Source organism: Ornithorhynchus anatinus, chromosome 16 (genome assembly GCF_004115215.2).
Source record: "Ornithorhynchus anatinus isolate Pmale09 chromosome 16, mOrnAna1.pri.v4, whole genome shotgun sequence".
Classification (NCBI taxonomy): Eukaryota; Metazoa; Chordata; class Mammalia; order Monotremata; family Ornithorhynchidae; genus Ornithorhynchus; species Ornithorhynchus anatinus.
The window spans coordinates 672,087-699,040 of NC_041743.1; the positions used below are offsets into that span (position 1 = coordinate 672,087).

Sequence of the window (26,954 nt, forward strand, 5' to 3'; positions counted from 1 at the left end):
TTGGGAGGAAAAATGGCAGCAACAACAAGGGCCTATGCCTGTCATGAGCTGTGCCCCAGAGGGAGTTGGGTGTGAATGGGAGGTGGTGGAGGGGGGAACCTGGTGCCTTCCCAAAGAGAGATGCAGGTCCACTCTGGTCTTCTGGGGGTGGTCTCATGGTCTCAGCCCCTCTGCCCACAGCCCGGGGAGACCCGAGGAGAGGCTCCAGGGACTGACTGCCCACCGGCTGATGCACCGGCAGCCTCTTACCTTAACCCTCTTGGACTGGGGTCCCCCATCACTCAGCCAACGCTGGCCAGGGCCAGAGTCGATCAAGCTCCCTTCTGGAACTGGCACCGACAGGTTCCTGGCAGGGGAAGACCAGAGGAGGCAGCGGTGTGAGAGAGTGGCCAATGCCTCTCCCCGACCGTGGCAGGGTGGCCCAAGGGACCGGAGGAGGGGAGGCACCCAGCGGGCACGGCCCAGAGGCCGTGGGGGTTGGCTGGGAAGCCTTGAGCACCCTTACTTGAGTCCCACCGCATCTTCCCCAACAGGCTCGCGGCGTTTGTGATTGCTGGAGTCGCGACGCAGGACAAAGCCTTCAGGGAGCCAGAGAGAGCCGTGTTTCCGCTTCCGCTTGGCCACGATGACCCCCAGTAACAGGACGAAGAGGACAACCACGATGGCCACGGCCAGCAGGTAGAGCATCTGCGTTTGTTTTGGATCTAGGGGTTCACCTGCGGAGTCCAACGGCCCGGTGGCTCAGTCCAGGATGGGGATGAGGACCCGGGGCTCCCCTCCCCTCCCTGACCACGCTCCAGCCCTGAGCCACTTACTCAGGACTGATACAAGTGGGTAGGATAAGGTGCCCTGGATAGCCTGCGATGCCAGGAGGGCCGCAGCGGCATCTGTGGTCTTGAAGCACTGGTCCGAGGCCTGGGCGCACTGGCGATTGTCGATTTCCAAGTAGACCTTGGAGCTGGGGTCACCAGGAGAGAGAGAGACCAGGGGTCACTGGAGAGGCTCCCTGTGCCCACCGCCACCCCTCACCCTCGGAAGAGGCAAGGCAACAGGGCCCTTGCCCTCATCCCCAGAACCGGGATTTCCTGGCCTCCCAGCACAGCAGAGCCTGAGCTCCAGCTACAGGCCCACCCCGGGTCAGCCCCCGCCTCGGTGAACCATCTGAGCTTGCAGCAGCAGCCTCTGGCTGCAACCCGGCAGCCTCTCGGCTGCCCTGGGAGAGCTCGGTGGGAGAAAAGACCACTGATGCCACGCACCCGGCCACTTCCTCTTCGCTCTCCCGGGGCAGGGCTCGCTGGGTGCGGGCCAACCCTCTCGAGGCTGCCGTCTTCTCGCCATAGTAGGGGAAGACCATGAGGGCACCCTGGGCATCCTGCTTGATGCGCAGGTTAGTGTGCAGCAGCGTGCCCAGAGCCCTCAGGAAGCTGCGGGCATCCCGCAGGAGCTGTTCGGGGGGCAGCAGCACCACGATGACTAGAGTCCCCTCGGCCAGGTTCTCCGGCTGCCCGGCGGCACAGTCCAGCCCGTCCCAGGCGCACTCCTCGCTGTTGCAGCCCTGGTCACAGTGGGCATCGTTGAAGTGGTCGGCACAGTACTTGTCATACCTGCAGCGGACAGGGGGTGAAGTCACAGACCCAAACCCCTTGGGCCAGGAGTCCCCCCGCCCAATTGCCGCCTGAAGGCACCCCGATCGGTCGGCACCAGGTGGCTCCTAGCCTACCAAGCATCACTCTGGATCACTGCGGGAGAAGGCGGATGGGACTCTGGGAGGCCAAGCCTGCCGACTCTCGGCCCAACTGAATCCATCGTCTCCATCACTGGGGGTGCTGGTGAACAGTGAGGTAGAGAGCGGAGGGCTGGGGAAGGCCTGCCCCGGGGTGTGTGGGAATCTTCAGCTCACTCGTGCAGGGAGGACAGCATCACATTCCTCTAGAAAACCTCTGTCAAAGCCAGTCCCCAGAAAAATTTTCTCCAGCTTTCCTGGAGGAACATTATCTGGGGACAAGAACGCCAAAGCCCTCAGCCTGTCTCTGCCCAAGCTGTCCTTCCCTTCCCCGATCATCCAAGCTCTGGAAATCTCTGGTGTCGTGGCAAAGCTGGCTCCGGGCCTGTGCATGCTGAGGGAAGTGACTATTCAGTGGGGGCAGAGCTGGGAGCAGGCCGGGCTACCTGGTGCTTCCTAGAGTCTGTAGGCCTGGCCTTGGGGTTGAAAGCAGGCCCCCCACCCCAACATCCTCAACTACAACTCAGGGCCTGGGCACGAGGGGGAGGACTCTCACTTGATTAGACCCTCCTGCTGACTTTTGCATAGGAGAGCAGGCAGGAGGGGCCCAAACCTTTCTGTCCAACCCCCAGGTGGGCAGGTTGAGGTGGAAGGGTGGGAAGCTGCCTTGGGGGAGGTTCACGTGACTTCCCAGAGTCACTTCCTGGAGGGAGGATGAGTGGGCAGAGGTCAAGTGCCCACTGAGCGGCAGGGGCATCAGGGCAGGAAAGGGATGGGGTGGCTCAGGGAAGAAGCAGTCAGCAGAGGGAGCAGGGAGACCAGGGTTAGTGCCCGGAGCCCCGAAGCACACGCCCTTACTTGCAAGCCCGGCTGGGCCCTTGGCACTCAAAGTTGTCAAAGAGGCACTCGGCTGTATTGCACAGCTCGTCGCAGCGGCCGTTGATGTGGTCCCAGCAGGACAGTGGGGAGGAGCAGTTGACCCAGGGGTCAGGCACCGTGAGCGAGCAGTCGCCCCCGTCCCACTGACAGGCGTGGCTGTTACAGTCCTCATCGCAGATGCCGTCCCGGGCCTTGTCGGCACAGTTCTGGCGCAGGCATGTGGGAGCGCTAGTGGGAGCCACCATCAGCTCACACCGGCCACCGCGGAATGGCGCGGGGCAGCGGCAACTGTAGTAAGGGGGCTGGCGCTGAGGGAGGCAGGTGCCGCCGTGCTGACAGGGGCCGCTGGCACAAGCGGGAGCGCAGTCCTGGGGCCGGGGGCAGAAGCAGCGAGGCCCCGCGCCAGTCTGCATGCACTGCTCCCCCTTCTTGCACTTCACTTGGCCACAGGAGCTCTCGCACCTCATCCCTGAGAAGCCCTGAGGGAAGAGAAAGAGAGCTGGTGGCCACTGCTCTCCTGAAGGTCCCCCCTTCGGCATGCCCGCATCCTCCCCTGGGCCCCGTGTTCCCCCGATCTCCTGTCGGCTCCAGAAGAAGAGCCTGCCTGCAAGCTCAGAGTCCAGTTGGCCCCATGGAGCCTGGGCTGGATTGGCCAGAGGAGGAGGAGATCTGGGTAGATGAGGAGGGAGAGAAGAGACCCTCACCCCAACCCTCCACCATGACCCTTCAGCTCCCTGACTTGTCCCACTCCCGGGAGAGACCTTTACCGGGGGGCAGAGACAAAGGAAACCATCGGGCATGTGCCTGGCTCCCATGCAAGTGCCTCCATTCAGACAGGGCATCTGGGGACACACGTCCATGAAGGTCTCACAGCGGCGACCTGAAGGGGCAGAAAAGGGAGAGGACATGGAGGCCCAAGCCTGCTGACCACGGCCCAGGGCTTAGAGCACTGGATGGGGCAGGACCCATGGAAGGACAGCTGAGTTGGCAAGTGTGTGGCTGCAGGTCCTGGGCAGCTAGGTCTACTGCCAACAGGGGTGAGGGGTGAGGCCTGAGGGAGCAGGGTGAGGGTAGCGGGGCACTCATACCGGTGAAGGCACTCCGGCAGGAGCACTTGTAGTCGTTGGTGAGCTGGATGCAGTCCAGGCTGCCTTCGGCATGGCAAGGGCTAGAGAGGCACTCGTTGATGTCCCCCTCGCACCGCTGGCCCGCAAAGCCCGGCAGGCAGTGGCAGCTGAAGCCTCCGATCTGGTCCACGCACTGGCCCCCGTGGAGGCAGCGGGGCCCTCCTGCGTCTGCGGCACAGTCGTCCACGTTCTCTTCGCACAGGAGGCCTGTGAGGGCAGATGAGTCACACATGAGTGCGTGCATGCACAACACACAAGTACACACACACACACACACACACACACGTGTGTAGTCAGAAAGGGGTGCAGAGAATTCCCGAGGGGTCTGAAGCTGCCCAGATGCCCCATAGGGATCCCTATAGGCTCCTCTACAGTTTCCCTCCAGCTGGTTTCCTTCAGAGTGGCCCCTCCGGCTGGGCCCAGCCTTGCCCCAAACTCGAGGAGAGGGTAGAGTTGCCTCAGCTTCCTTGGCACTGCACCCTCTCTACCCATCGACACCGTTTCCTGACCCTTTTCAGGGCATCCTTTCTGAGTTTTGGGGAGAAACAAGGGAGGGCACTGCCAAGCCTGACCCACCTGACCCTCCAACTGCCTCTTCTCTGGGCTAAGGGAGCCTGTGTCATTCCCTCGGTTGCACTCTGATTCCTCCCTCTGCCCTGGCCCCAGGTGCAGACCTCACCACACCCTGACTCCTTCCTCCCCTGGTCGGGGCAGGGGAACAGGACTGGGCGCCCTAGGTGAGAAGGGGTGGAGAGGGGAGAGGGACACCTCCACCATGGTCTAAGAGGGAAATGAATCCCAGCCCACAAGAAGGGAGAATGAAACCAGACCAAGGAGCAGAGGTGGGGGTGGTGGCTGTAGCGGAGGAGCGGGAATTGACTGAGGCAGCGATGGTGCCGGATAGGTGAAGGGGCAGCGGGCAGGTGGGGAAACGCTCTCCAGCCTCAGACAGCTGCCCTGCCGATGCCCGATGGACACCTTGAAGCCCAGGGCCGGGCTCAGCCAGCCGGGTTCGGGCTGGGTTGCTGACATCCCATCCTCCGGGATGGACAATGTGCCACCCTATGGCCTCTGCTCTATGCAGGCCCAGAATGAACTGGGATCATGTGCATAACACCATCCTTGAGGATGGCAGGACTGGAGGAGCACGACCAGAGCAGGCTGAGGCCGGAGCAGTGACATGACCGGAGCAGGAAGGGGTCTGGATCCTCCACAGAGGAGACCGTGCTCCCCAAGCCCCCACAGCCCCGGGCTTGGCTCCGGCACACTAGCTGTGCTGGCAGTAGCTCCCGGTCCCTGGAGCCCGGGGCCAGGCTGGGAGCCGAGAACAGGATGGTCAGGTTCATACCTCGGGTGCCCGGTGGACAGGAGCACTTATAGTGGTTCACCAGGTCGATGCAGGTGCCCCCATTCTGGCATGGCTGGAACTGGCATTCGTCCACATCGTACTCGCAGTTTACCCCCTCATAGCCCGGCACACACTGCAGGGGAAGCCCACGTAGAGAAGAAGAGGTCAGCCTGTCGGCCAGTAGGGGCAAGGCCGCTAGCAGGCCAGGAGGCCTCACCCATCGTCGGGGCCAACCCAACTCCTGGGCTCAGGTTCCCTGAGCCTCCCAAAACCGTCTGGTTCTCCCATCCCCAAAGTGGCCTGCCCGGAGGGGCCAGAAACGATCTCGTTGGAGAGTCAGACCTTCCCTCCGCCCGGTCCCTCGTCCAGCGCAGTGAGCACTCACAGGAGGGCCTGGTAGCCCTGCCCTACCCCTCTGGGCCAGCCAGTCTCCAAGGTCCGTGGGAGCAAGCCGGCCAGAGCAGCACTGGGCTCTGGAGAGAGCCATGACCCTCCCCACCCCTCCATGGTATCAGCCGTCCCCCCAGGAGCTGCCCTGTGCCCTGCCCACTCACCGCACACTCATAGCCACCCACGTAGCCCCTACAGGTGGCACCATGCTGGCAGGGATTGGGGACACACTCATCCAGCTGGTCCTCGCAGTAGCTGCCAGTGTAGCCCAGCGGGCACTGGCAGCGATGTGTGCTGCCCGTGTCGATACAGGTGCCAGAGTGCTGACACAGGCGATCCACGGCCACACCTGCGAGGAGACGTAGACATCAGAAAGGTCACCGGAGCCAACTCCCCGGGCCAGGGGTGGATTCCGGGATCAGCTTCTACAGCTGTCTTGCTACCCCCATCACCGTGGCCCCCTGGAACCACCCCCTCACCTCCACGGGTCTCAGGGAACACCAGTTTAATGCAGAAGCACCTTCCCGAGGGGTTGCGAGCTGGGAACCCCAGAGATGAGCCCCGGGACCCACGGTTTCTGCCACATTCCCCTCTCCCCTCGGCCTCACCACCTTTGGTTCCTGCTGTGCTTCTCCCTGCTGCTCTACCCCCAACTCCCTGGAGCAGAAAGCAGCAGCAGCAGCAGCGACAGCGGTAGTAGCAGAGAGCGGAGAGAAGCAGTGGCAGTGGAGAACAGAGGACGCTGGCAATGGAGAGCAGAAGGCAGCAGCAGAGGCAGAGGGCACTGGAGAGCAGATGGCAGCGGCAGTGGAGAGTAGAGGGTGGCAACAAAGGAGAGCAGAGGGCAGTGGCAGTGGAGGGCAGAGAGTGGCGGCAGGGGAGGGTAGCGGGCGGTGGCAGCGGAGAGCGGAGGGCAGCGGCTTGTGGCGCCAGACTCACCCCTGCGGGAGGCAGCCACTGCACAGGAAACGTTGGGCACATCACAGTAGGCCCCCGCCCAGCCCGAGGGGCACAGGCACAGGGTCTCGGTGTTCCTCTGGGTGCAGGTGCCTTTGTTCTTGCAAGGAGCCCGGCTGCACAGGTTCACCAGGGTCTGGAAGAGATGCACCTTCACCTCAGCCGCCTGCCGGATCCGGTCCTCTCGGACGAGGGTCTCAGCGGCCGAAGTCATCCGGCGAAGGGCGGGCCGAAGCCTCCCGAACCCGAGGGAGGGGGCCCGGCCCCACCAACGCCTGCCACCGGCAGCACGGAAGGCTGCAGGTGGCCGCCCGCCTGCCCGCTCGGCTGCCAACGTGGCTCTCGGCGGGGCTGATCCGCTAGGCTTGGTTCTGCGCTGCCCGATCCGTCTCCCTTACGCCCAGGCCGGGTCTCTCCCCACCCCCGCCAATCTCATCTCCACTGCTTCTGCGCACCTTTGCCCATCCCCACTTCCCAGAAGCAGCCTCGTGACCAGGGCCACTCGTGTTTCCTGAGGAGATGAGGACCAGCTGGGGAGATTCCAGCTAGACAGATTCCCACCGGGGTCTCAGCTCAAGCCCTCCGCTTTGGGGTGACCATGGCCTGAGAATGCCGAGCGGGGCCGTTGTCGGCCCAGGCCTAGGCGTGCCAAGCGGGGTCCTTGTCGGCTGCGGCCGGTACCTGGCAGTTGGTCCCGGTGTATCCCAAGGGGCAGCTGCAGCGGTAGGTGCCCGGTCCGTCCACACAGGTCCCCTGGTTCAGGCACGGGTGTGACTCACACTCGTTGGTCTCCTGCAGGCAGAAGGGGCCGGAGAAGCCCACGGGGCACTGACAGGTGAAGGTCCCGATCCCGTCCAGGCACGTGCCGCCGTTGAAGCAGGAGCTGGGAGAGGAGTGAGCACGGGGAAATCAGGGACGCGGCTGGCTCTTGCCGGACAGCTGATCACACTGACTGCCAGGGGCCTGCCCCTGACCCCTGAGATCCCACCCTTCACCTGGGAGCCAATGGCCATCCTGAACATCAGCATCCTCACGGTTAGGGATAGACCACTTTACACCCCTGACTCTCCCCTCTCCACTCCTGAATCTCCCCCAGTGAGCATAGACCATCCCATACCCCTGACTCTCCCTTCTCCATCCTTGATCTCACTTGCCCCTCCCATTCCAAATCCCCAATTTTCCCTTCTCCATGCTGGCTGGAGTAGGGGGGGACAGACGGATGGGGAATGGGTACGTGGAGTGGAAGAGAGAGAGAGAGAGAGAGAGGCGGGAGACATCCCCCTCATCCCCGGATTCTGCCCTCACCCGGAGCCTTAATTCTAAGGTGCAGAGATCAAGCAGACCCTCAGTGAGTGTACACAGAGGCCAGAGAGGCAGATGAAGGTGTCTCCTAAGAGGAGGTGGCCACGTCTGCTAGATCCTTGAGCGAGGCAGGAAGGGAGCGGGCGACGGGGCAGGAGGAAGGGGCTGACCCCCACCTGTCAGTGCACTCGTCAATATTGTGCTGGCAGTGAGGGCCATCGAACCCAGGCTGGCACTGGCAGGTGTAGCTGTTGACGTAGTCGGTGCAGATGCCGCCGTTGGCACACGGCTCGCTCAGGCACTCGTCCACGTCCGTCTGACACTTGTCCCCGTGGAAGCCCGGCCGGCAGAGGCAGGAGAAGGCGTTGACCTCGTCCACACAGGTAGCGCCGTTCTGGCAAGGATCTGCGAGGGCACCCGACACGTGGCTCTGGGGCACGGCATGATCTCTCCGGGCAGGTGGCGGGGGTCGGGGAGGGCACAAGGGCTGGGCTCTGCAGAGCTTGGCTCTCTTCCCACCTTCCCTTGGGGCCTCTGGGGACCTGCCGGCCACCTGCTTGACACTGCTGGCATGGGTGCTGTGCTGCACCCCGCACACCAAACGAGCAGGGTCTTGGGATTTGCCAGTCAGGACCGGGGGAATGGGGTCTCCAGCTAGCAAGCCGCATATTCCCGTTCGGGGGATAAATGGGGAAGAATTCCCAACCCCTGCCTTTGGGGAGGGGGAACCACAGCCTCCCCGCCGCCAGAGGCCAGGGAGCTTGGAGCTCCCAGCCCCGCTGGGTCCCGCCGGCCACCCCCGGGAGTACCCATTCGTTGGCCGCCTTCCATCCCTCCCCTGTGGTCATCCTCGGGGAAGGACCGGGCACTGGCCCCAGCAGGGGCTCCAAGGACAGGCAGGCAGTCAGTCAGTGGATCCGGAAGGGGGACAAATTCTTTCTTGGCTCTTCCAGATGGTGGCTCCCCAGCCTGCACTCTCCTGGCAGACCATTCGGCCCCGCACTCCCCGGCAGATCGTTCAGTGTCACACTCCCCTGACAGACCGTCCAGGCCCGCCCGGCTGCGAGACCCACAGAACACCCGGCCTGCACGCTTCCTGGGCTTTACTAACCCAAACCATCTGTCCCATGGGAGATGACCACAAGGTTTGCCTGCTTCCTCTTCTCTCCCGCCCTCCTCCTCCCTTCTGTGGGTGATGGGGCGAGGGTGAAGACAGGGACCACACAGGCCCGGAGCCACGGGCCACTCACTGGCTTGGCAGTCATCAATGTCCTCCTCGCAGTCCACACCGCTGAAGCCTGGGAGACAGTCGCACATGTAGCCTCCTGGCGTGTTGTGGCAGAGGCCGCCGTGCAGGCAAGGCCTGGCCAGGCACTCGTCAATGTCTCTCGTGCACCGCTGACCTGTGACAGAGATGGTGGCGCTTGGACCCAAGCCCTCCCTCCCTCTCCCCCTCCTCCCGTGGAGGACTGTGGGACTTTGGGGGAGCAGTCTCTAACAAGGGAGCCCAGCCATCTTTTCCTTCTCTGTCCTGGCCATTTCTGGCCAGCTGGGCACAAGCAGAAGAAGCTGGCACCATGACTCATCTTGCCTGGGCTGGTGAGGGGGTCACAGGGACACTAGACACTCGGGGAGTGTCCCCTCTCTCCTCCTAGACATCTGGGGAAGCTGGGGCTCAGAGATGTTAGACTGGCCCAAAGTCGCCCTGCAGGTCAAGGGCAAAGCAGCGATCGGAGCCTGGGTGTCCTGACTCCCAGCCCTCGGTTCTCTCCACCAGGCCCCACTGCCTCCTTGGATTGGCCTTTCCCCCTTTTTAGGAAGAGAGGGTGACTGGTTGCTTTTGAGGGTTCTAGGACATCCCCATGGGATGATCAGTGGCTCAGACCACCAGGTGTGTCTGTAACACAGATCTTGACCCCAGGGACCCCTGCAGGTTTCAGACGCAGCTTCTAGCTCTATCCCTCAGGTTTGTGGCCCGGCAAGGAGCCGAGGATTGGTGGGTGCTCCTCCCCACCCCCTGTCCCAGCCGGGCCCCCACTCACCTTGCCAGCCAGGCGCACAAAGACAGGTGTAGCTCTGGAAGTCGGGAGACTCCTGGCAGATGGCTGCATTCTCACATGGGTTGGGGGCGCAGGGGGCCAGCACAGTCTGGCAGTTCTTCCCTTGGGAGAGCAAAAGGCGCAGATGGGCTTGAGGGGCGGCTTCCCTCCCTTGGCCGCGGCACCCCGGGCAGAGATCTGGGCCAGCTCTGCCAGAGGACTCAAGCAGGCCATATCCCTGCCCTTCCTTGGGCCTGGCCTGGGGGAGGCCCCGGCTCTTGGCTTAGAGTCTCCAGACAGGGGCTGAGCCAACACCTCCGATCTCTGGAGGGGCCCTGAGAAGCCTGGGTGCTCTCTCTCTGACCTTCACCAAGCAGTCTCACCACCCTTTGCCCAGGGAGTTTCAGGTGGGCTATGGGCCCCACCTCATCCTGCCTCTGCCAGGGGGCACCAGGTGGCTGAAGGGAAGAGTGGTGTTCCCGACCCAGCTCCCCTAGCCCACCTTCCCTTCCCACCCCGGCAACAAAGGCTCCGGGCCCTAAGCCTCAGACCCATGCTAAGGGAGAGGCCAGAGGCCCCACAGAGGCCTCCCTCCCTGATGTCCCGTGGGCTCGCCAGAGCCTCCTGTCTGCAGTTCATCGAGGGCAGAGAAAGGTAGGGGAGAGCCCAGATGCTCTGGAGATTCTCCCTGCAGAAGGGAGGAGGGCTAGTCAAGGGGGATTTCTCAAAGGAAGATCCTTCCTCTGATGGCCCAGATTTCCCCAGGGCTGGAATGCAGAACTTCACAGGCCAGAGCAGATGAGACTCAAACTCTCCAAAATAATTTGCTCTGGGGGCTGACTGAGATACAACATTTTCCTCTGAGGTCATTTTTGGGAAGGCAAAACGACCAACAACGAACACAAATTTGAAAGTGATTCCCAGATGCCCAGATTGGTGGAGACCCCAGGAGTCTTCCGGTCCAGCTCCCTGCCTCCAGACAGAGGAATGACTAATCTGCCCAGGACAAAAGGGACTTGTCTCTTCCTTACAGACTCCTGGGGCGAAGGCTCCATACTCTCCCCGAAGCCCATTCCAGAGATTATGTCCCTGACAGGCAGGGGGTCCCTCCACAATCTCTCCTGCTGTGCAACCTAGGACCATTTCCTTTCGTTTGGCCTTCGGAGCACACTAAGTGAGCCCTGCAGGTCAGGGTCCCTCCTCTCAGCACTCTGTGGGCAAACACGGCCAGCCCAGTGGGGCAGAGGGGCGTACCTGTATAGGGCGGCCCGCAGTGGCATGTATAGCCATTCACTGCATCTTGGCAGGTCCCCTGGTTCAGGCAAGGGTTGGACGCACACTCGTCGATGTTGATCTGACAGTTGGGCCCTGGACAGAGAGGGAAGACAGGGAGTTTCCGGCGGGGGGCCTCCACATGCCACCACATTCCACCCAGGGCAGGGTCTTTCCAGGGACTAGAGTGACCCCGAAGGTGCTGTCGCAGGTGGGGGGCTGCAGCCTCACCTCCTGAGCCCCAAACTGCCACTCGGGAGGCCCGCGGGGGCCAGCTGCCGGACAGTCCCAACCCTCTGTCCCACAAAGAACCACCCGGGTCAGGGCCAGGTGGTGTAGGCGCACGGCCCTAGAGAATGGCCAATGAGCAAGGAGGCCAGGACCACCGCCCCAACAGGATCTTACTCTCCCAGAGTACGAGCAGGACCGCCCCCCAAGCTACAAGGTGGTGAGGGGAAATGGGGAGGGGCAGGGCCCACGGGATCACCTTTGAAGCCCATGGCTACAGGTGCACCTGTAGCCATGGGGCTAAGTGGTCACAGGTGCCCCCCGTTCCGACAGGGGGCTGATGCACACGCGTTCCTGTCCACGTCACAGTTGGTCCCAGCCCAGCCTGCTTCACAGAGGCACTTGTACCTAATAATTATAATAATAATTGTGGTATTTGTTAAGCGCTTACTATGTGCCAAGTACTGTATTAAGCGCTGGGATGAATACAAGCAAATTGGGTTGGACACAGTCCCTGCCCCACCTGGGGCTCAACAGTCTCAATCTCCATTTAACAGATGAAGTAACTGAGGATGCAGAGAAGTGAAGTCATTTGCCCAAGGTCACACAGCAGACAAGTGGCAGAGCCAGGGGTAGAACTCATGACCTTCTGACTCCCAGGCCCAGACTCTATCCACTACGCCATACTGCTAGCCAACCAAACACACCCAAGGCCTGTGGCCCAGGCACAGTGGCAGGAGCAGGCCCATGGCCCAGCCTGGGAGAGAGCTTGGGTCCTGGGGAGGCAGGAGGCATCCCACTGCCTTGGGCACAGGGATGACCAGCCTGCTTCCCCTCCTGGACATTCCCACCCTCGCTTCATGCGGAAAATTCTGGGGGTGGGATGGTGCTCCTTGCGCGAGCCAGACCAAGTGCTGCTCCCTCGCCTCCGTTGAAACCAATGAAACCGACATCCCCAACGTGGACCCGATCTCGGGATTCTGCTGTCCTGGGGCCTAGTGTTATACCTCTGCTGTTCCCTGGCCTGGTGCTGCCCATCTGCTATCCCCTGGTCCATCTAAGAGGTGCGCTGGCACGCAAGGCTAAGGGGACAAGGAGTACAGATGGCAGCAGGGAGGGTTTAAGGTGGAGCTCAGAGGCTGTAAATGGTGGATGGAAAGTTGTGGAGTTTTTTTAAGGAAGGGAGAGAAAGCTGCCACTGGGGATGGTTTCAAAGCCCTGGGGATGGGAGGGACTGAGGGCCACGGTTCCGGAACTACATCTTCCCTTTTCCCGATTCCCTCCCTAGTTTCCTCCTCCCACATCCTGCCTCCCAGAAACCTGATGGGGAGAGGGGATAGGGGAGGCACAGATGACCCCACCAAGAGAGTGGATCTCAGAAGCAGACCCTAGACACTGAAGCAGGACTCGAGGTCCACTTTGAGCTCTGGGAATCGGAGGCTCCAACTCAAGACCGCTCCCTCTTCCAGTGCCCCTCCGCCAACCCACAAGGTTGCCTTGTCCAGCGGCGGGATTGGGTGTCCAGGGTCCCCGGCAGGCTCCCGGGTGTCAATGCTCCATCCCCGGCAGGTGCCCAGGGTGTACCAGCCCAAGTCAACCCTTGGGACCAGCTCTCCCCCGGCCCAGACAAATTCGCCTCCAACTGCCCAGGGCCCAGGTCCCACGTGTGCCAAAGAGGCAGCTGGAGGCCCAGCCATCCAAGCCCAGTGTACACGGGTGAGTGGAGCGCGGACACGGTGGGCGACCGCCACCGAAGGGGCAGCACTCACCCGCCAGCACCGCCGGTGCAGTTGCCGTGGACACAGGGGTTGCTGAGACACTCGTTCACGGGGGCGTAGCAACCAGGGGAGTGCGGCCCCTCGGGGCAGACGCAGCGGAAGCCATTCACGTTGTTGATGCACGTGGCGCCCGGCCGGCACGGGTTCGAGGCACACTCGTCCACGTCCACCCGGCACCGCGGGCCTGCACGGAGGGACGGGATTGCGGTCACTCTGTGGATTCCACCCCGACTTCCCCAGCCCCGGCCGGCCGGTCGTAGCCAAGGGCAGGGCCAGAGGGTGACGGCTGCCCGCTTCCCGGCTCAGCCGTGACCCAGGCGGAGAGCCAACAGAGGTACATGGGAAGAGGCTTCCCTGGTCCCTGGCCTGCCTGCCTGCCACCAGGGGGTCCACTCGGCAGTTGCCCCTCCCCAGATTTCTGCTCACTCCACCCACGTGGGGCACTGCCTGAGCACTGGGCGGGGAGCAAGATACTGGGAGCATTGCACTGGGAGATTTGGAATAATAACAATAACTGTGGTATTTGTTAAACGCTTGCTATATGCTCAGCAATGCGTGCAGCCCTGGAGTCGACAGCAGATAATCAGACTGGACACAATCCGTCCCACATGGAGCTCACAATCCAAGGTGAAGGGAGAGTGGATATAGAATTCTTATTCTACAGATGAGGAAACGGAGGTCCAGAGAAGTGAATTGACTTGACCAAGGTCATATAGCACACATGTGGTGGGACGGGATTAGAACCCAGGTCTGATTTACAGACTGTGCTCTTTCCATAGACCATGCCGCTTCTCTAGCCTTAGTTGTGAGCCCCATGTGGAACAGGGACTATTTACAACCTAATTTATCCTGTATTTACCACAATGCTTGGTACAACGCTTGGCATACAGTAAGAGTTTAACAAATACCTCGGAGAACATTATTATCATTACTATTATCATTATTATTACTGTCAACTCAGACCTCAAAGGACCTCTGGAAACCACCACGGGGTGGCAAGTGGGAAAAAGATTTCCTTCCAGGAGATCCCTACCAGCCCCCTCCTGCCGGCCCTCTCCCTGCCGAGAGGCTTGGTCCAACCGAGAGCTCTGCCTCCCTGGAGCGACTGCTACCTGTGAATCCCGGTGAGCAGATGCAGCTGAAGCGGTTAATTCCATCCACACAGGTGCCGTGAACACAGGGGTTACTCACACAGTCGTCAAAATTGATCTCACAGTTCACCCCTGCCAAGAGAGAAACCAGAGTCGGGTCAGGACTGTGCGGAGAGGGCCCGTCGAGGACAGCTCTCTGCTCACTCCCCTTGTTTGGTGAGAGGGAGACGCAGGCCCTCCTACACTGGGGATGAGGGTTAGACCCAGCAGGCAGCTTGATAGGCAGCAGGGAGGAAACTCACCCAGAAGGAAGAGGTTTCCGGGTGCCACCGAGAGCCAGAGCAACCCAGAAGCCAGAGTCTACGCTGGCTCAGTAGCCCCCTGCTTGACCCCTGGCTTGAGCTCCGGCCCCCTGGCACCAGGCCCATCGCGGCTTTGGGTCTTGGCTCCCCTAATGATATAATAGGTCCGCCACGGCCCCTGGGTCCCGTGTGGGCCCAGCGAGGATCAGGGCTGTATGTTAAAGAGCTTGGGCCACCTCGGACACGGGTACCGGGGAGGCCAGGGGAGCGGACGACGGCGGCCCCGAACAGGAAAGGGTTGGGCTAGGCTAAACGCGCTCTCCCTCTCTCTTAGGGTGCTCGGGGAGGGTTCCAGCCTGAGTAGCAGCAGGGCTCATCCCCAACCCAACTCCCACAGCCACCCTCCAGGGAACAAACGGGAGAGGAGAAGCCCCCGCTGCCCCAGTCCCCCCCTTTACTGCTGAATTGTACTTTCCAGGCGCTTAGTACAGTGCTCTGCACACAGCAAGTGCTCAATAAATACAGTTGAATGAAAGGTGCACGGGAGCACACCCGTGCACACACACGCCCAGGGCCCAAAAGTGGGCGCACCTGAGGTCCCGGGTTGGCAGTTGCACTGGTAGCCATTGACCAGGTCGATACAGCGGCCCTCGTTCAGGCAGGGGGCGCTCTGGCACTCGTCGATCTGCTCGCTGCAGATGGCGCCCATGTAGCCGGGGCTGCAGGCGCAGCTGAAGGAGTCGATCCCGTCGTGGCACTGGCCGTGGTGGCAGGGGTCGGGGTTGCAGTTGTCAATGTTCTCCTCGCACAGCAGACCTGTGAAACCTATGAGCCGGGTGGCCCAGGGGCCCGGGCCGGTCAGAGAGGGAGCGCCCGGCCATCCATCGGTGTGTGCAGTGCACTGTTCTAAGCGCTCGTGAGAGTACAGAGAAAGAGTTGGTAGAAGCCACATGCCTGTCGGCTGGGCACGGTGAGCCCTGGTCGCAAGGATGCTCCATCCCCTAGCTTCGGACCGTCCCCACGTCCCTCCTCCTCCCACTGCAGACCTGTGGCCTGGGGAGACGGGGAACGAAGGGGGCGGTCCCCTGGGTCCCTCCCCAGCTGGCTCGGCTCTAGTCCCACTCCCAAGGGAGAGATGTGGTGATCTCACCCACTGCCAGCTCGGCGGTGCCCCTTGCTTCTGGTATGCTTGGTGATGAGATGGGGTGGTGGGGCAGGGGCGAGCAACCAGGATCTCCCCTGAGACACCTCCCCCCCATTTCTCCCTCCCGAGCTCTGGCTCAGAGGCTGGTTGGCACCCCAGTCTGCACAGCGGCCTCCACCGGCTTAGCCCAGTGGCCGGGATGCCCCTCCTCCTCCCTCCTACCCACCCACCCACCTACTGCTTCTCCGCCTGCTCCCAGCTGGGCTGTCGGGGATGGCGGCAGGCTCAAGCCTGGCCGGGGAAGCCCGGAGGGATGGCCAACAGCTGCCGGGAAGAGGCCGCAGAGGCTGCGGCCACGTGCCGGGAGCCGGGATTGGCAGCAGAGGGAACGGCTCAAATCATCCCAGAGGGAGACGGGCAGGAAGAGAGGAGGGAGGGAGGAAGGGATGGAGATGCAGGGTGAAATGAGCAGCGCCCTGCCCTCAGACGAGGCCCCTTCCCCATTGAAAAAAGGCCTCCCCAAAAGCCCGGCTCCAGGCTCACCCGATATTTGCCATGGGTCCAGGGGCTTGGTTCAGAGGCCAAAGCCCTCAGGGTTGCGGGGAGCTGGGGGGGAAGGATGGACACCTGGGACCATCCTCCTTGTTCCCAGGCCTGACTGAGGGACATCATACATAAGCCGGAGGAGCAGAACTGTTGTTCACACGGCCCTCTCCCATCCCCCCTCCGCCGGGACCAGCTCCAGTGGGCCGGGACCTCTGAGAAGGGTGGCCGGCAGGCACGTGGCTTTGGAGAGAGCGGCGGCAGCGGGCACCAAATGTGAGGAGGGCAGGGCAGGACTCACCGGTGGCACACTGGCACTCGTAGCCATTGGGGTGGTCGATGCACTTGGCCCCATTGAGGCACGGGGTGCTGGAGCAGTCGTCGACGTCGATTTGGCACACGGGGCCGGTGAAGCCTGAAAGGGCAGGGAGGAGCCCAAACTAAGCCGGAGTGGCCCCACCTGTGGGGCCCCTGCTGGCTGGATGTGCAGCCCCGGGCTGCGGGAGGGTGGGTTGGGACCCCCCCGGGGAACTGGGAGATGGGCTAGGTCTATTCTGAGCTTTCCCAACCCAGAGTTTAGTCTTATGTGAACTCTGCATTGCAAGCTACGCTGACACATGCAGACACACTCAGCTCCACCACACACCCTCTTGTGCACAGACTCTTAGCGCCACCCCCTCCCCCAACCCACAAGCGCATTCAGCCCCCGTCCCACGCAGCAGTCACTCAACACCACCCACTCAGACAAGCACTCGGCCACATGCCTGCATACACGCATATACACTCAGCTCCATACCACATGCCACACTCAGCCTCGGATATGCGCACATGCAGACACCCCCAGCCCTTGCAGCAGACACTCTCAATCCCCACATACACACACACACACACTCATCCCCACAGCACATGGAATACACCCCCTCAGCTGGAATCACGTACATACGCAGGCACACTCAGCGCCCCCAGCCCCTGCTTTCTCCCTCCCCGCTGCCAAGCTGCTGAGTGTTGTGAAGCCCGGTGGGGATTGGGAGGGGTAGGGGGATGCAGCAGGGAGAGCAGGGGTCACTCACCGGGAGGGCAGACACACAGGAAGCGGTTGACTTTGTCCAGACACTGCCCGTTGTTCACACAAGGGTTGCTTTGACACTCGTTGATCTCCAGTTCACAATGCACGCCTTTGAAACCTGGGTCGGATGGGCCACACGGGGCTCAGAAAGGGAGGGCAGGGTCTCCGGGCCATCAGCCTACCCGCCCACCCACAGGCTGACAGAGAACTGGGGCCTCCCTCCCTGCCCTCTCCCGCCAGGACGCCATGGGTACAGAAAGTGAGGGTGGAAGACAGGGTCTCCGACCTCCCGTCCCAGAATGGGGATCAATTCTGACTCCATGAACTGCTAGAACTCTGGCATGGAGCTGGGTTGACCGGATGGGAGGGCAGGGACCCAGGGGAGGGGTGGTCCGTGCCAGGCCAATGGGGTCCACACCCAAATCTTGGGGCTGACGGGCACCCAGACCGCTGGGGTCTACCAGGGATGAGGGCTGGGAGGGGGACAAGCCCACTGAAAGCCAGCCAGGGCTCTGACCTCCACCGCTGGGAAAGCACCAGGGGTCAGGAGATGATCTCAACTCCCGCAAAGGGGCCTGGGCTCCTGGTGGGTGGAGGCGGGGAGCAATTACTTTGCTAAGGCATGGGCCTTAGCCTTCAGACATCAGAACAATGGCTTCTGACACCTCCTCCTCCGGCTCCTTCTCCCTTCCTCCTTTCCTTCCTCCCTCCATCCCCATCCAACCTGTGGGCCCCAACTATCGCCCAACATTCGGTTCGCAGCCGTGTCGGGCCAGATAGTTTCCCGGTGCAGCCCGGACAGGAGGTGAGCAGGCTCACACCCCCTCTACCTGGCATGCACAGGCACGTGAAGCCCCCAATCTTATCCAGACAAGTGGCGTCGTTCTGGCAGGGGTCTGAGTGGCACTCGTTGATGTCCATCTCACAGCGTGGTCCCGCGTAGCCTTTCAGGCAATCGCAGTGAAAGGCGCCTTCGGTGTTCACGCACTTCCCCGCGTGCTCACACGGGTTACTGTTGGCTGAGAAGGGCCCAAGCAACATTCAGTATCTGGTGGGCTGGGCGGGTGGGCCGGCTGATCTGCCCTTGGGCCATGCAGAGTGTGAGCATGTGGATGGCTGTACTAGCCCTGGAAGGAGCCCCTGGGTTCCTCCCATGCGCCCATGGGGCTCTGCCTGGGTCTCTCTCCGGAAGCAAGGTGACTTTTGCCCCCCTCCACTGTTCATGGGCCTGGGCTCTCCAGAGCACTCCAGCGGGTGCCAGGCCCGCATCTGGGCCGGAGGCTCGGGGGTGTCTGCCAAGATCCTGGCAGGACCCACCTCCTTGGAAACAACGGCATATGTACTAGCAGGGTGCACGTCCAGCCTCAACCGATCTCGGGGCTCCATCTCCATTCTCCTGCCGGAGCATGCTCCCATTCCCCTCATGGCCGGCCCACTCCCCCCACACCCCCGAACCCAAACGCGTACTCATCCACCCCCCCGGCGGTAACCCCCTGCTGGGAGCCCACTCTGGCCTCCCGTGCTCACCCATGGCACATTCATCCACGTCGTCCGTGCAGGCAGCCCCCTTGTAGCCCTGGGGGCAGGTGCAGATGTACTGCCCATTCAGTGGGTTGGTATCACACAGTGCCCCTTTGTGGCAGGGGTTGCTGATGCACGCGTCATCCAGATGGCAGAGAAGGCCTGAGGCGGGCAGACAGAGGAGAGAGGTGAGAATGGTCTCCAGGAGAGGACCATGCCCCAGGTGGAGCAGGGCAGGGGAGTCGGGGGGAGGGGGAATCCTGGCCCAAACCCTGCTCCCTGGCAGCCCCAACTAGCCCCTGGGCTAGTTCCTCGGTGCCGGACCTGGCTGGGTGAAGCTGGAGGCCCACATAGAGGGCTCTCCTTGGGTGTGCCCTTTGGGGATCCAAGCCCTGTCGGGAACTGCAGGAAGTGGCCAATCCTGGGCCAGGCCAGGCAACTGCCACAGTAGTGCCCCGGTGCTCCACGGCCCAGGGTCTTCTTTGGAGGGACAGGCTCACCCCCACGGAGGCTGAGGGCGCAGCGGAGAGCTGTCTGGGGAGAGCCGTGAGTGGGGATCGAGGTAGGAGGACCCTCCAGGGGAAGAGAAGGCCCAAAATAAATTGAAAGGAGAGGTGGATGTGGCTGGAAGGCTAAGGAATCTGGTGCCGCTGGGGTTCAGGGTTCCCTCGACGTACCCTACTTCCATTTTGCAATCCTCTTGAGGGAGGATTGTTCCCCTAGACCCCCACTTTCTTCGGGAGGGCGTCCACCCGCTTCCTTGCACACCTACTTCAGAGCGCCACCATTCCTGCCGTGGGAAAGCAAGGGAATCGAATCCCGTGGCGAGCTGGTTTTGCGTTCCACCAAACCGGAAGAGTCACCCGGGAGCTGGATTTTCCAGTTCGGCATGGAGACAGAGGCTATGGGGGCGGCGGGAGCCTCCAGCTACCGTGGGGAGATCCGTCCCCACCCCCCCGCCCCGATTAGCCGGACCACCCGCGATCCCCATACTTACCCGCCTTCCCTTCGGGACAGGTGCAGGAGAAGGAGGCCACGCGGTCGATGCAGGTGGACCCCGGAGTGCAGGAGGCGAAGGCGCAGTCATCGATGTTCTCGCTGCAGTCGTCCCCGGTCCAGCCATTGACACACACGCAGCCGTACCCACCGTTGCGGTTGGTGCAGGTGCCGCCGTTCTGGCAGGCGTTGGGCTGCAGCTGGCACTCGTCCACGTCCTCTGTGCAGAATTGCCCTGCAGGGCCCGGGAAGCAAGCGAATGGCCGGGGGAGGTGACAGTCAGTTTGCCCCAACACACAGGATCCTGGAGCTTACCCAGGGCCTCTTCCTCCCAGGGCCCCGCCCAGCCCCCGACCCCCAGAGACTCCTTCGATCCGGGTCCCCCCAGTCCGGCGCCGGGTCACACCCTGGCCACAGTTGCTTTGAGCTAGCGAGCAGAGGAGAACCTGGGCATCAGTCGACTCTGCGAATACTGGCCCCCTAGGATCCCTGGGGACTCCAGGATAGTAATGAACTAAACGACGCCATTTCTTTCAAGGATCAGTCCCAGAACAGGGGAGGTAAGTGGTGGGGCACGATGAGATTTCTCCATAACGTGGAGACCGAGACGGGGGCTCAGCTTGGAGGTGATGGGGGTTCCCACCTCCACTGTTGTTAAACTAGCCGAGGAATTAGCTCTCCTACTGGGACCACTGGGTTTAGAACCATTAATGGAGGAACCAGCACTCTGCCCGTGGAGTCTCCTTGGAACAAAGTGCTTGGCCCAGTTCCCCACTACCCCTCATCAAGTGCTAAGTACAGTGTGCCCTGTCCCTGGAGGGGTGCAGTAAATATTGATACCTAGGATGGATCCTGGAGCCTTGCTAGAAAGACCCCTAAGCTAACAATGAGACATGGAGGTAAAATCCCTGGGAGATGAGCCCACGGGGAAGATAGGTGAGCGGGGAGAAGGGCCAGTGGGAAGCCTCTTCGATGCCCAGAGCAAAGAGGGTCCCAGGAGGGTGTCAAGAAGAGTGAGGAGTCACACAGGATGGATGGGGAGAGAAAGGGGAGGGACGCTGCTGTACATCACCACGGTTCTGGCCAAGTCGCTCCGGCCCTTTTCCCACAGAGTCTGGCTACCCCAAAAGGGGCAGTAGCCCCTGACAACAAAAGCCAAGTGGAAACTCAGAGGTCCTTGGGACTAGACACTAGCCCTTAGAGGAGGTATAAAGAAGCCTGGCTCGGGGTCTCAGCTGGGGTCCCGGGGCCAGAGGACGGGGTGGCAGTCCTCCTGGGAAGGCTCCAGTATGGAGTGGAGGCACCTGGCCTGAGGGCCCCCTTTTGCTCCCCTGGCCCTTCCCACCCACTGTGAGCCCCTGCATCTTTCCCTCGGCCTTGCCCAACCTGGCCAGGTCTGCTAGGAGCTCTGGGGTTGGGGCAAGCTCCTCATCCTTCCTCTCAGGTCAGTGGCAGGCCAAGAGCACATGCAACAAAATCCCCAGAAGCGAGCCTGGTCAAGGGGTGCCTCAAAGCAGAGATGCGTTCCTTCCTCTCTACCCACACAGCTAGGAGAGACACTGATAACACAGCTTTCAGTAATCAAATCCTTCCCAGGCTAAACTGAAGGAAACTTCTGAATTGCTCCAAGAAGCCAGAGGGAAGTGGTGGAAGCCAAAATCACCAAAACAGCCCATTGTCAAATACTTGCAGCTGGTGGGGATGGAGCTGTAGGCCCCAGCACCCTCCCTGAGTCCAGCAGAGCCAGGGATCCCCGGACCCAGGGCAGGATACCCAGCCAGGTTGGGAGTCGGAGCGGCTCCCCATCAGGGGACCTCGACTGGGTCTCACGGAGGGGAGGAGGGAGGTTAGGGTTAGGGAGATTGGATCTCATGGCCTCATCGAATCACTCTCCTAAAAGGGGGAAAAGACAAAAGAGGTCATTTTGGCTTGACCTGTGTCCACCTGATTGTCTCAGTGCCCAGACCAGAGTCCTGACCCCAGCAGGAAATGCGTCTACGGATTCGTACCAGCAAGGAACGGCAAGTCATTACTGCCCCGGCCGTGAACCCAAAGCCCAGTGTCCCGCTGAGGGAGACCGCACAGGCTCTGGCTTAGAAAGAAATCGTTCTGCCAGAATCAAAGCTAGGGGGCCTGCTCTCACAACGTGGGCAGCATAAATCATGCGTGGGAGCCGCCTGGCTTCAGGTCTCTGAGGCCTGAGACTGTAATTACAGTCCGTGACCCCATATGCTATACGACCCTCCGGGGAGAGCTCCAAAACACGTCAGAAAACCTGGGGCTTCCAGACCTAGAGAGGGCCTCCAGGGGTCACTGAAGCCAGTCCCCCGCCTCCAGGCAGGCGGAGGATGAGCCCATGCGGTCCAGGTGGGCTGGGTCCTTCCTCAGAGATGTCCAGGGATGGGCTCCACCCTACCCTGGCTCCAGCCAAGCTGGGAGACAGTTCACCCAGGCAAAGTTCTCCTGGACTGGGGCGAGGCCCTTGGTTTGAGGTCATTCTTTAAAGAAAAAGACCCCTGTCACCCCCCAGTCGCCTCTCTGCATCAACCAAGGAGTTCTGCCTGCTTTTCTTGGAGGTCTCCGCCACCATTTCTGTGAGCCTAGCGGAGCAGCGCTGCCTGAGAAGGCTCTTGGGTTCCAGGCCCCCAGGGGAGCCAGACAGAGGAGTCAAGCACCAATTCAGCTTCTTCCACCACCCTTTGCCTCCTAGCACGTGGCCTAGTGAAAAGAGCACCATTTCAAGTCCTAAGTCCTCCCCTTGCTTCATTCAATCATTCAACTGTATTTATTGAGCACTTATTGTGTCCAGAGCACTATACTAAGCACTTTGGAGAGTACAATAGAACAGACACATTTGCTGCCCACAATCACCTTACAGTCTAGAGGGACGAGTTTACAGTCTTTGGGTAAGTGGCTTAACTTCTCTGGGCTTCATTTCTTCATATGTTAAATGGCATGTAGCTCTCTGCTCTCCCTCTCTCTTAGACTGTGAGAACCACGGAGGCCAGGGACCAATCTGATTATCTTGTTTCTGCCCTAGCGTTTTTATCTTACGATGTCAAGTTGTGTCCGACTCATGGCAACAACATGGACACATCTCTCCCAGAACGCCCCACCTCCATCTGCGATCGTTCTGGTAGTGGATCCGCGCAGTAAAACTGAGAGTCCGCCCTCGACTCTCTCCCATGCCGCTGCTACCTGGCACAGGTGAGTTTTGACTTGTAAGAGGATTGCCTTCCACTTGCTAGCCAATGCCCAAGCTAGGAACGGAATGGATATGCCTCTGCTTGACTCTCCCTCCCACAGTCGAGACTGGTAGAGTACTGGAAACATTCCAGGTGCGACCCTGAAAGGTGCCTAGTGCTTGGCACAGAGTAATTACGTAATCAATCCCTTATTATCATCATCATTACCAATGTGTGAGCAACCACCTCTGACCCCAGCTTCCTCCCTCTCATCAAGCCAGAGGCTCAGAACTATTGGGTCACTTTCCAGTCTCCTGAGTCATACTGGGTCTAGCCAAACCACTCTGCTCTACTCTAACCAGCCCCACCAGAGACCCCTCCACACATCATCTCTACTTCCTCAAAGCCCAATTCAAGCAAGGCTTGGGGCTTCTGTACAAGTCTGGCTTGGGAAAAGAAAAAAAAAAAAAAGGGAATTCAGCATGGTGGGATTTCTGTCCAAAGGCCTGCAATGTCACGACCAGATGCGAAAGGCAAGATTCAAACCTCTGTCACTAAACCGCCCCATCATGGTCAGGTCCCAAACTGCCCAGGAGCTGTGGGGTCCTGGGACACCCTGTGTGTTTCAGTTCCCAAGGTGAGTGGGAAATGGGAGTTTCAGTGCCTAACTCCCAGCTTCTCCCGGCTCAGTCGTTCCCAAGAAGCCATTTTGTTCAGGGGAATGCAGACAAAGCACGAAGCAGGGAAGATGGGTGAAATTGGCTGAGGATGCCCTGAGTTCTACCCCCAACATCCCAGTGTCACATGCAGATGGACTAAAGTGACGCTCCGCAGCTGACACCGGCCTGCCGGGGGCCTGTGCCCCCTGTCCATCCCTTCCACCCTCAGGAATTGGGGGCCTTGCTGGGAACAGCATCCCAGTTTCTGAGTGGGGAACAAATGACTGGCAGCTTATAGAGATCTCGGCTTCTCTCTGGACTGCACAGAAGCTGAAGTGGCTTTACTGGACCGGAGGCAACTTCCCCACGTCAGTCTCTCTTTGCTAAATGCCAACAGCCAGGGGAAGCCCAGTTGAGAGCTTGGCCACCTTCCCCTGGTCAAAATGATTGCAAATCTGGCTACTTCTGGACCCTGGACCCAGGGCCGCCCTCACCACGGAGGGGCAGGGCTAGCGAAGCCAATGGAATGTTCAAGGATCCTGGCAGCCTTCCTGGTGGGGAGTGGCTCCCGGGTCCGGGAGCCACTGACAAGTCTTCCTGGATGGAGATCAGGGCAGCCGTAGAGGCTTCCGGAAGGGTGAGAGCATCCCTTTCCGCTCTGGTGGGGGCTCAAGGGCCAGTTTGGATAGGTGGCCCTCCCAGACTACTATGGGTGGGGCGCTGGTCTGGGAACAAGTGTCCCTTGCCCTCATCTGCTACTCCTTCCAGGGAGGTGAGCCCAACAGCCTTGAGCTGTGGGGACACCGCCTCAGATCCCCATCCATCACCAAGCTGAGAACAGGGACCCTCCTGGGGGGCTGGGGCAGCTGGAAACCAGACGGAGATGCGGGCTTGGCCGCAGGGGGTTGGGGATGCCCCACCATCTGGGAGGGGCCTGGTTTGGTTTTCACCCGGCCCACCCATGCCGCCCACCCAGAACCTGCCCACAGCCCAGATTTCAGTCCAGCTCCTCAGCACTGAACCTTCCTTTTCGGTCCCCAGCCCCGGAAGTCGGTGACGATGCATCCCGGGGCCCTTACCTGTCCACTGCGGGGGGCAGCGGCAGTTGTATGTGTTGACCCCGTCCACGCAGACCCCTCCATTCTGACACTTGTGATTGGGACAGTCGTCGATATTCTGCTCACAGTTGTTGCCTTCAAAACCTAGAAGAGCAGAAACACGTGACTGAATAGGACCAAGGGTATAACAGACCGGGACAGGTGATCGCCTTTGGACCCACAGGATTAACCCCACTCTTGTCCCAAAGGCCAGTGGCTGTTGGCCCCAACCGGGGCCCACTATTACAGGGCCAGCCTCCTCCAACCAAGTGCGCATAGCTGGACAGAGGCAGGAATTTAAACGAAGCTCTGCGTCCCACAGGATGCGTGCACCCTGTCTGGTGGCTCTGGAAAGCCAGGGACCCCAAAGCCCACGAGAAGTCTGACAAAGGGAGAATGAGAGCAGGGCTGCCATGGTGACTCCCAGGCCCGGCCTCCGTCCGGTGCCTGTTGCTTGCCCAGCCACGGGCCTGCTCCGACTCGGGCAAGTGAGGGAAGGCCTGGAGTACGTACTGGGGCTGGGAGCACTTTGAACCTACACAAGGGCCCCTGACCGTGCTCCCCCTTCTCTGGAAGGCTGCTGCTCTCCCCATCTTCAAAGGCTCCTGAAAGCCCATCTCCTCCAGGAGGACTTTCTCGATTATCAGAGAAGCAATGTGGTCTAGTTGAAAGACCCCAGGCCTGGACGTCAGAGAATTTAGGTTCTAATTCCAGTTCTGCCACTTAATAATAATAACTCGCTTCCTGTGTGCCCTTGGGCAAATCACTTTACTTCTCTGGGCCTTGGTTTTCTCATTTACAAATTGGGATTCAGTATCTGTTATCCCTCCTACTTAGACTGAGAGCCCCATGTGGGACAGGGACTATAACCAACATGATTATCTGTATCCACCTCAGAGCTTAGTACAGGGCTTGTCACATAAGAAGCATCTAACAAATACCACTATTAATCTCATATCCTTTCCCTCTATCCCTCCGAATGCCACTTCAGGACTTTTATATGACCTAAGCAGTTGGGCAGTTTCACACCCTAGGTAGCACTTCTCCACATCAATCAGTAGTATTTACTGCGTGCATACTGTGAACAGAGCACTGTTCTAAGCCCTTGGGAGAGTACAATATAATAGAGTTCCTGTTCCCTGCCCAAAACAAGCTTACAGTTTAGAGTATGTCTCACATATCCCATTACTTTAGCACCAACTCGTGTCACCTTTTCCTCTTTCTTCCTATCCATAATGTATTTTAGTGTCTGCCTCCCCTATATTTTAGGGCCAGGATTATATCTAAGCTTGCTGTCCTCTCCAAAGTGCACAGCACGGCGCTTTGCACACCGAAGGGATTCAGTTAATGCCACAGATTGAGAGAGAGCATGGCCAGAGTCCCTCCTTGAGCAATCCCACCAGCAGAATAATAAACATAACTGTAGCATTTGTGAAACGCTTACCATGTGCTAAACACTGTACTAAGCACAGGGGTGTAAACATGATCATCAGGTCAGATCCGATCCTTGTCCCTCATGGGCTCAAGGTCTAAGGGACAAGAAGAACAGCTTCTGAATCCCCATTTATCAGATGAGGAAACCGGGATCCAGAAAAGTGAAGTTTCTTCCCCAAGGTCACACGGCAGGCAAGAGGCGGATCTGGGATTAGAACTCAGATCCCTTGGCTCCCAGCCCAGTCTCTTTCCACTGAGCCATGCTTCTGTGGTTACGCTGCCAGGCTGGGAGAAGGGGCGCCTGCCTTTTGGAGTGAGGTGGGCAGAGAGGGTCACATCAGCAAGAAGATAAGGAGTAGAAGGAGAAACAGGAGCAGCAGCTGGTCCTCGCCCTGGTGGGCACGGGGCCTGTGGAAGGATGACGAGTGCCCCCTTCCTACTTGCGCTGCTGATGTCTGCAGCCATCGCAGCCCTGCCTGTTGCCTCAAGTCCCTGGCAGCGCCCAGTTGGTGGTACAAGGTGTTTGGGATTTCCACTCGCTTGCAAGAACTTAGTAAACAAGTACTCAATAAATACGATTGATTAAAATATAATCGATTAAATCACCCAGAAACCAATTGTGGCCGATTCATCCCCCGGCACCCTCTTGCAACTCCACCACATATGGACAGTCCAGGAAGAGGTCATCTGGGAAGCCTCAGCTAAATGGATTCAGTCGCTCTGGGGCCCAGCAGGAAAGGACTTCTTGGCAAACTGACAGGAATACAGTTGACAGAGCTGCTCAAAAATTGCTAAATGCCCATCTCCCAACTCCACAAATGAAACGCTCCCAAGAATGGCCTCTCCAGGCAAAAGTTGAAGTCCTTGAAGAGG

At 60.2% G+C, this 26,954-nt stretch overlaps 1 protein-coding gene across 1 annotated transcript in view; it reads right to left on the reverse strand.

Moving 5' to 3' along the window:
* NOTCH2 (notch receptor 2) overlaps nucleotides 1–26,954 on the reverse strand; it is an 83,981-nt gene that overhangs the window by 7,330 nt on the left and 49,697 nt on the right. Inside the window, 25 exon segments of the mRNA XM_029081547.1 lie at nucleotides 250–346; nucleotides 506–716; nucleotides 816–958; nucleotides 1,257–1,604; nucleotides 2,582–3,081; nucleotides 3,370–3,482; nucleotides 3,691–3,936; nucleotides 5,078–5,210; nucleotides 5,632–5,816; nucleotides 6,407–6,560; nucleotides 7,106–7,307; nucleotides 7,903–8,131; nucleotides 8,977–9,129; nucleotides 9,769–9,888; nucleotides 11,020–11,133; nucleotides 11,525–11,673; nucleotides 13,035–13,227; nucleotides 14,156–14,266; nucleotides 15,028–15,261; nucleotides 16,425–16,538; nucleotides 17,194–17,307; nucleotides 18,020–18,208; nucleotides 18,717–18,872; nucleotides 19,708–19,941; nucleotides 24,630–24,752. Coding sequence (XP_028937380.1) covers nucleotides 250–346; nucleotides 506–716; nucleotides 816–958; nucleotides 1,257–1,604; nucleotides 2,582–3,081; nucleotides 3,370–3,482; nucleotides 3,691–3,936; nucleotides 5,078–5,210; nucleotides 5,632–5,816; nucleotides 6,407–6,560; nucleotides 7,106–7,307; nucleotides 7,903–8,131; nucleotides 8,977–9,129; nucleotides 9,769–9,888; nucleotides 11,020–11,133; nucleotides 11,525–11,673; nucleotides 13,035–13,227; nucleotides 14,156–14,266; nucleotides 15,028–15,261; nucleotides 16,425–16,538; nucleotides 17,194–17,307; nucleotides 18,020–18,208; nucleotides 18,717–18,872; nucleotides 19,708–19,941; nucleotides 24,630–24,752 — 4,565 coding nt within the window.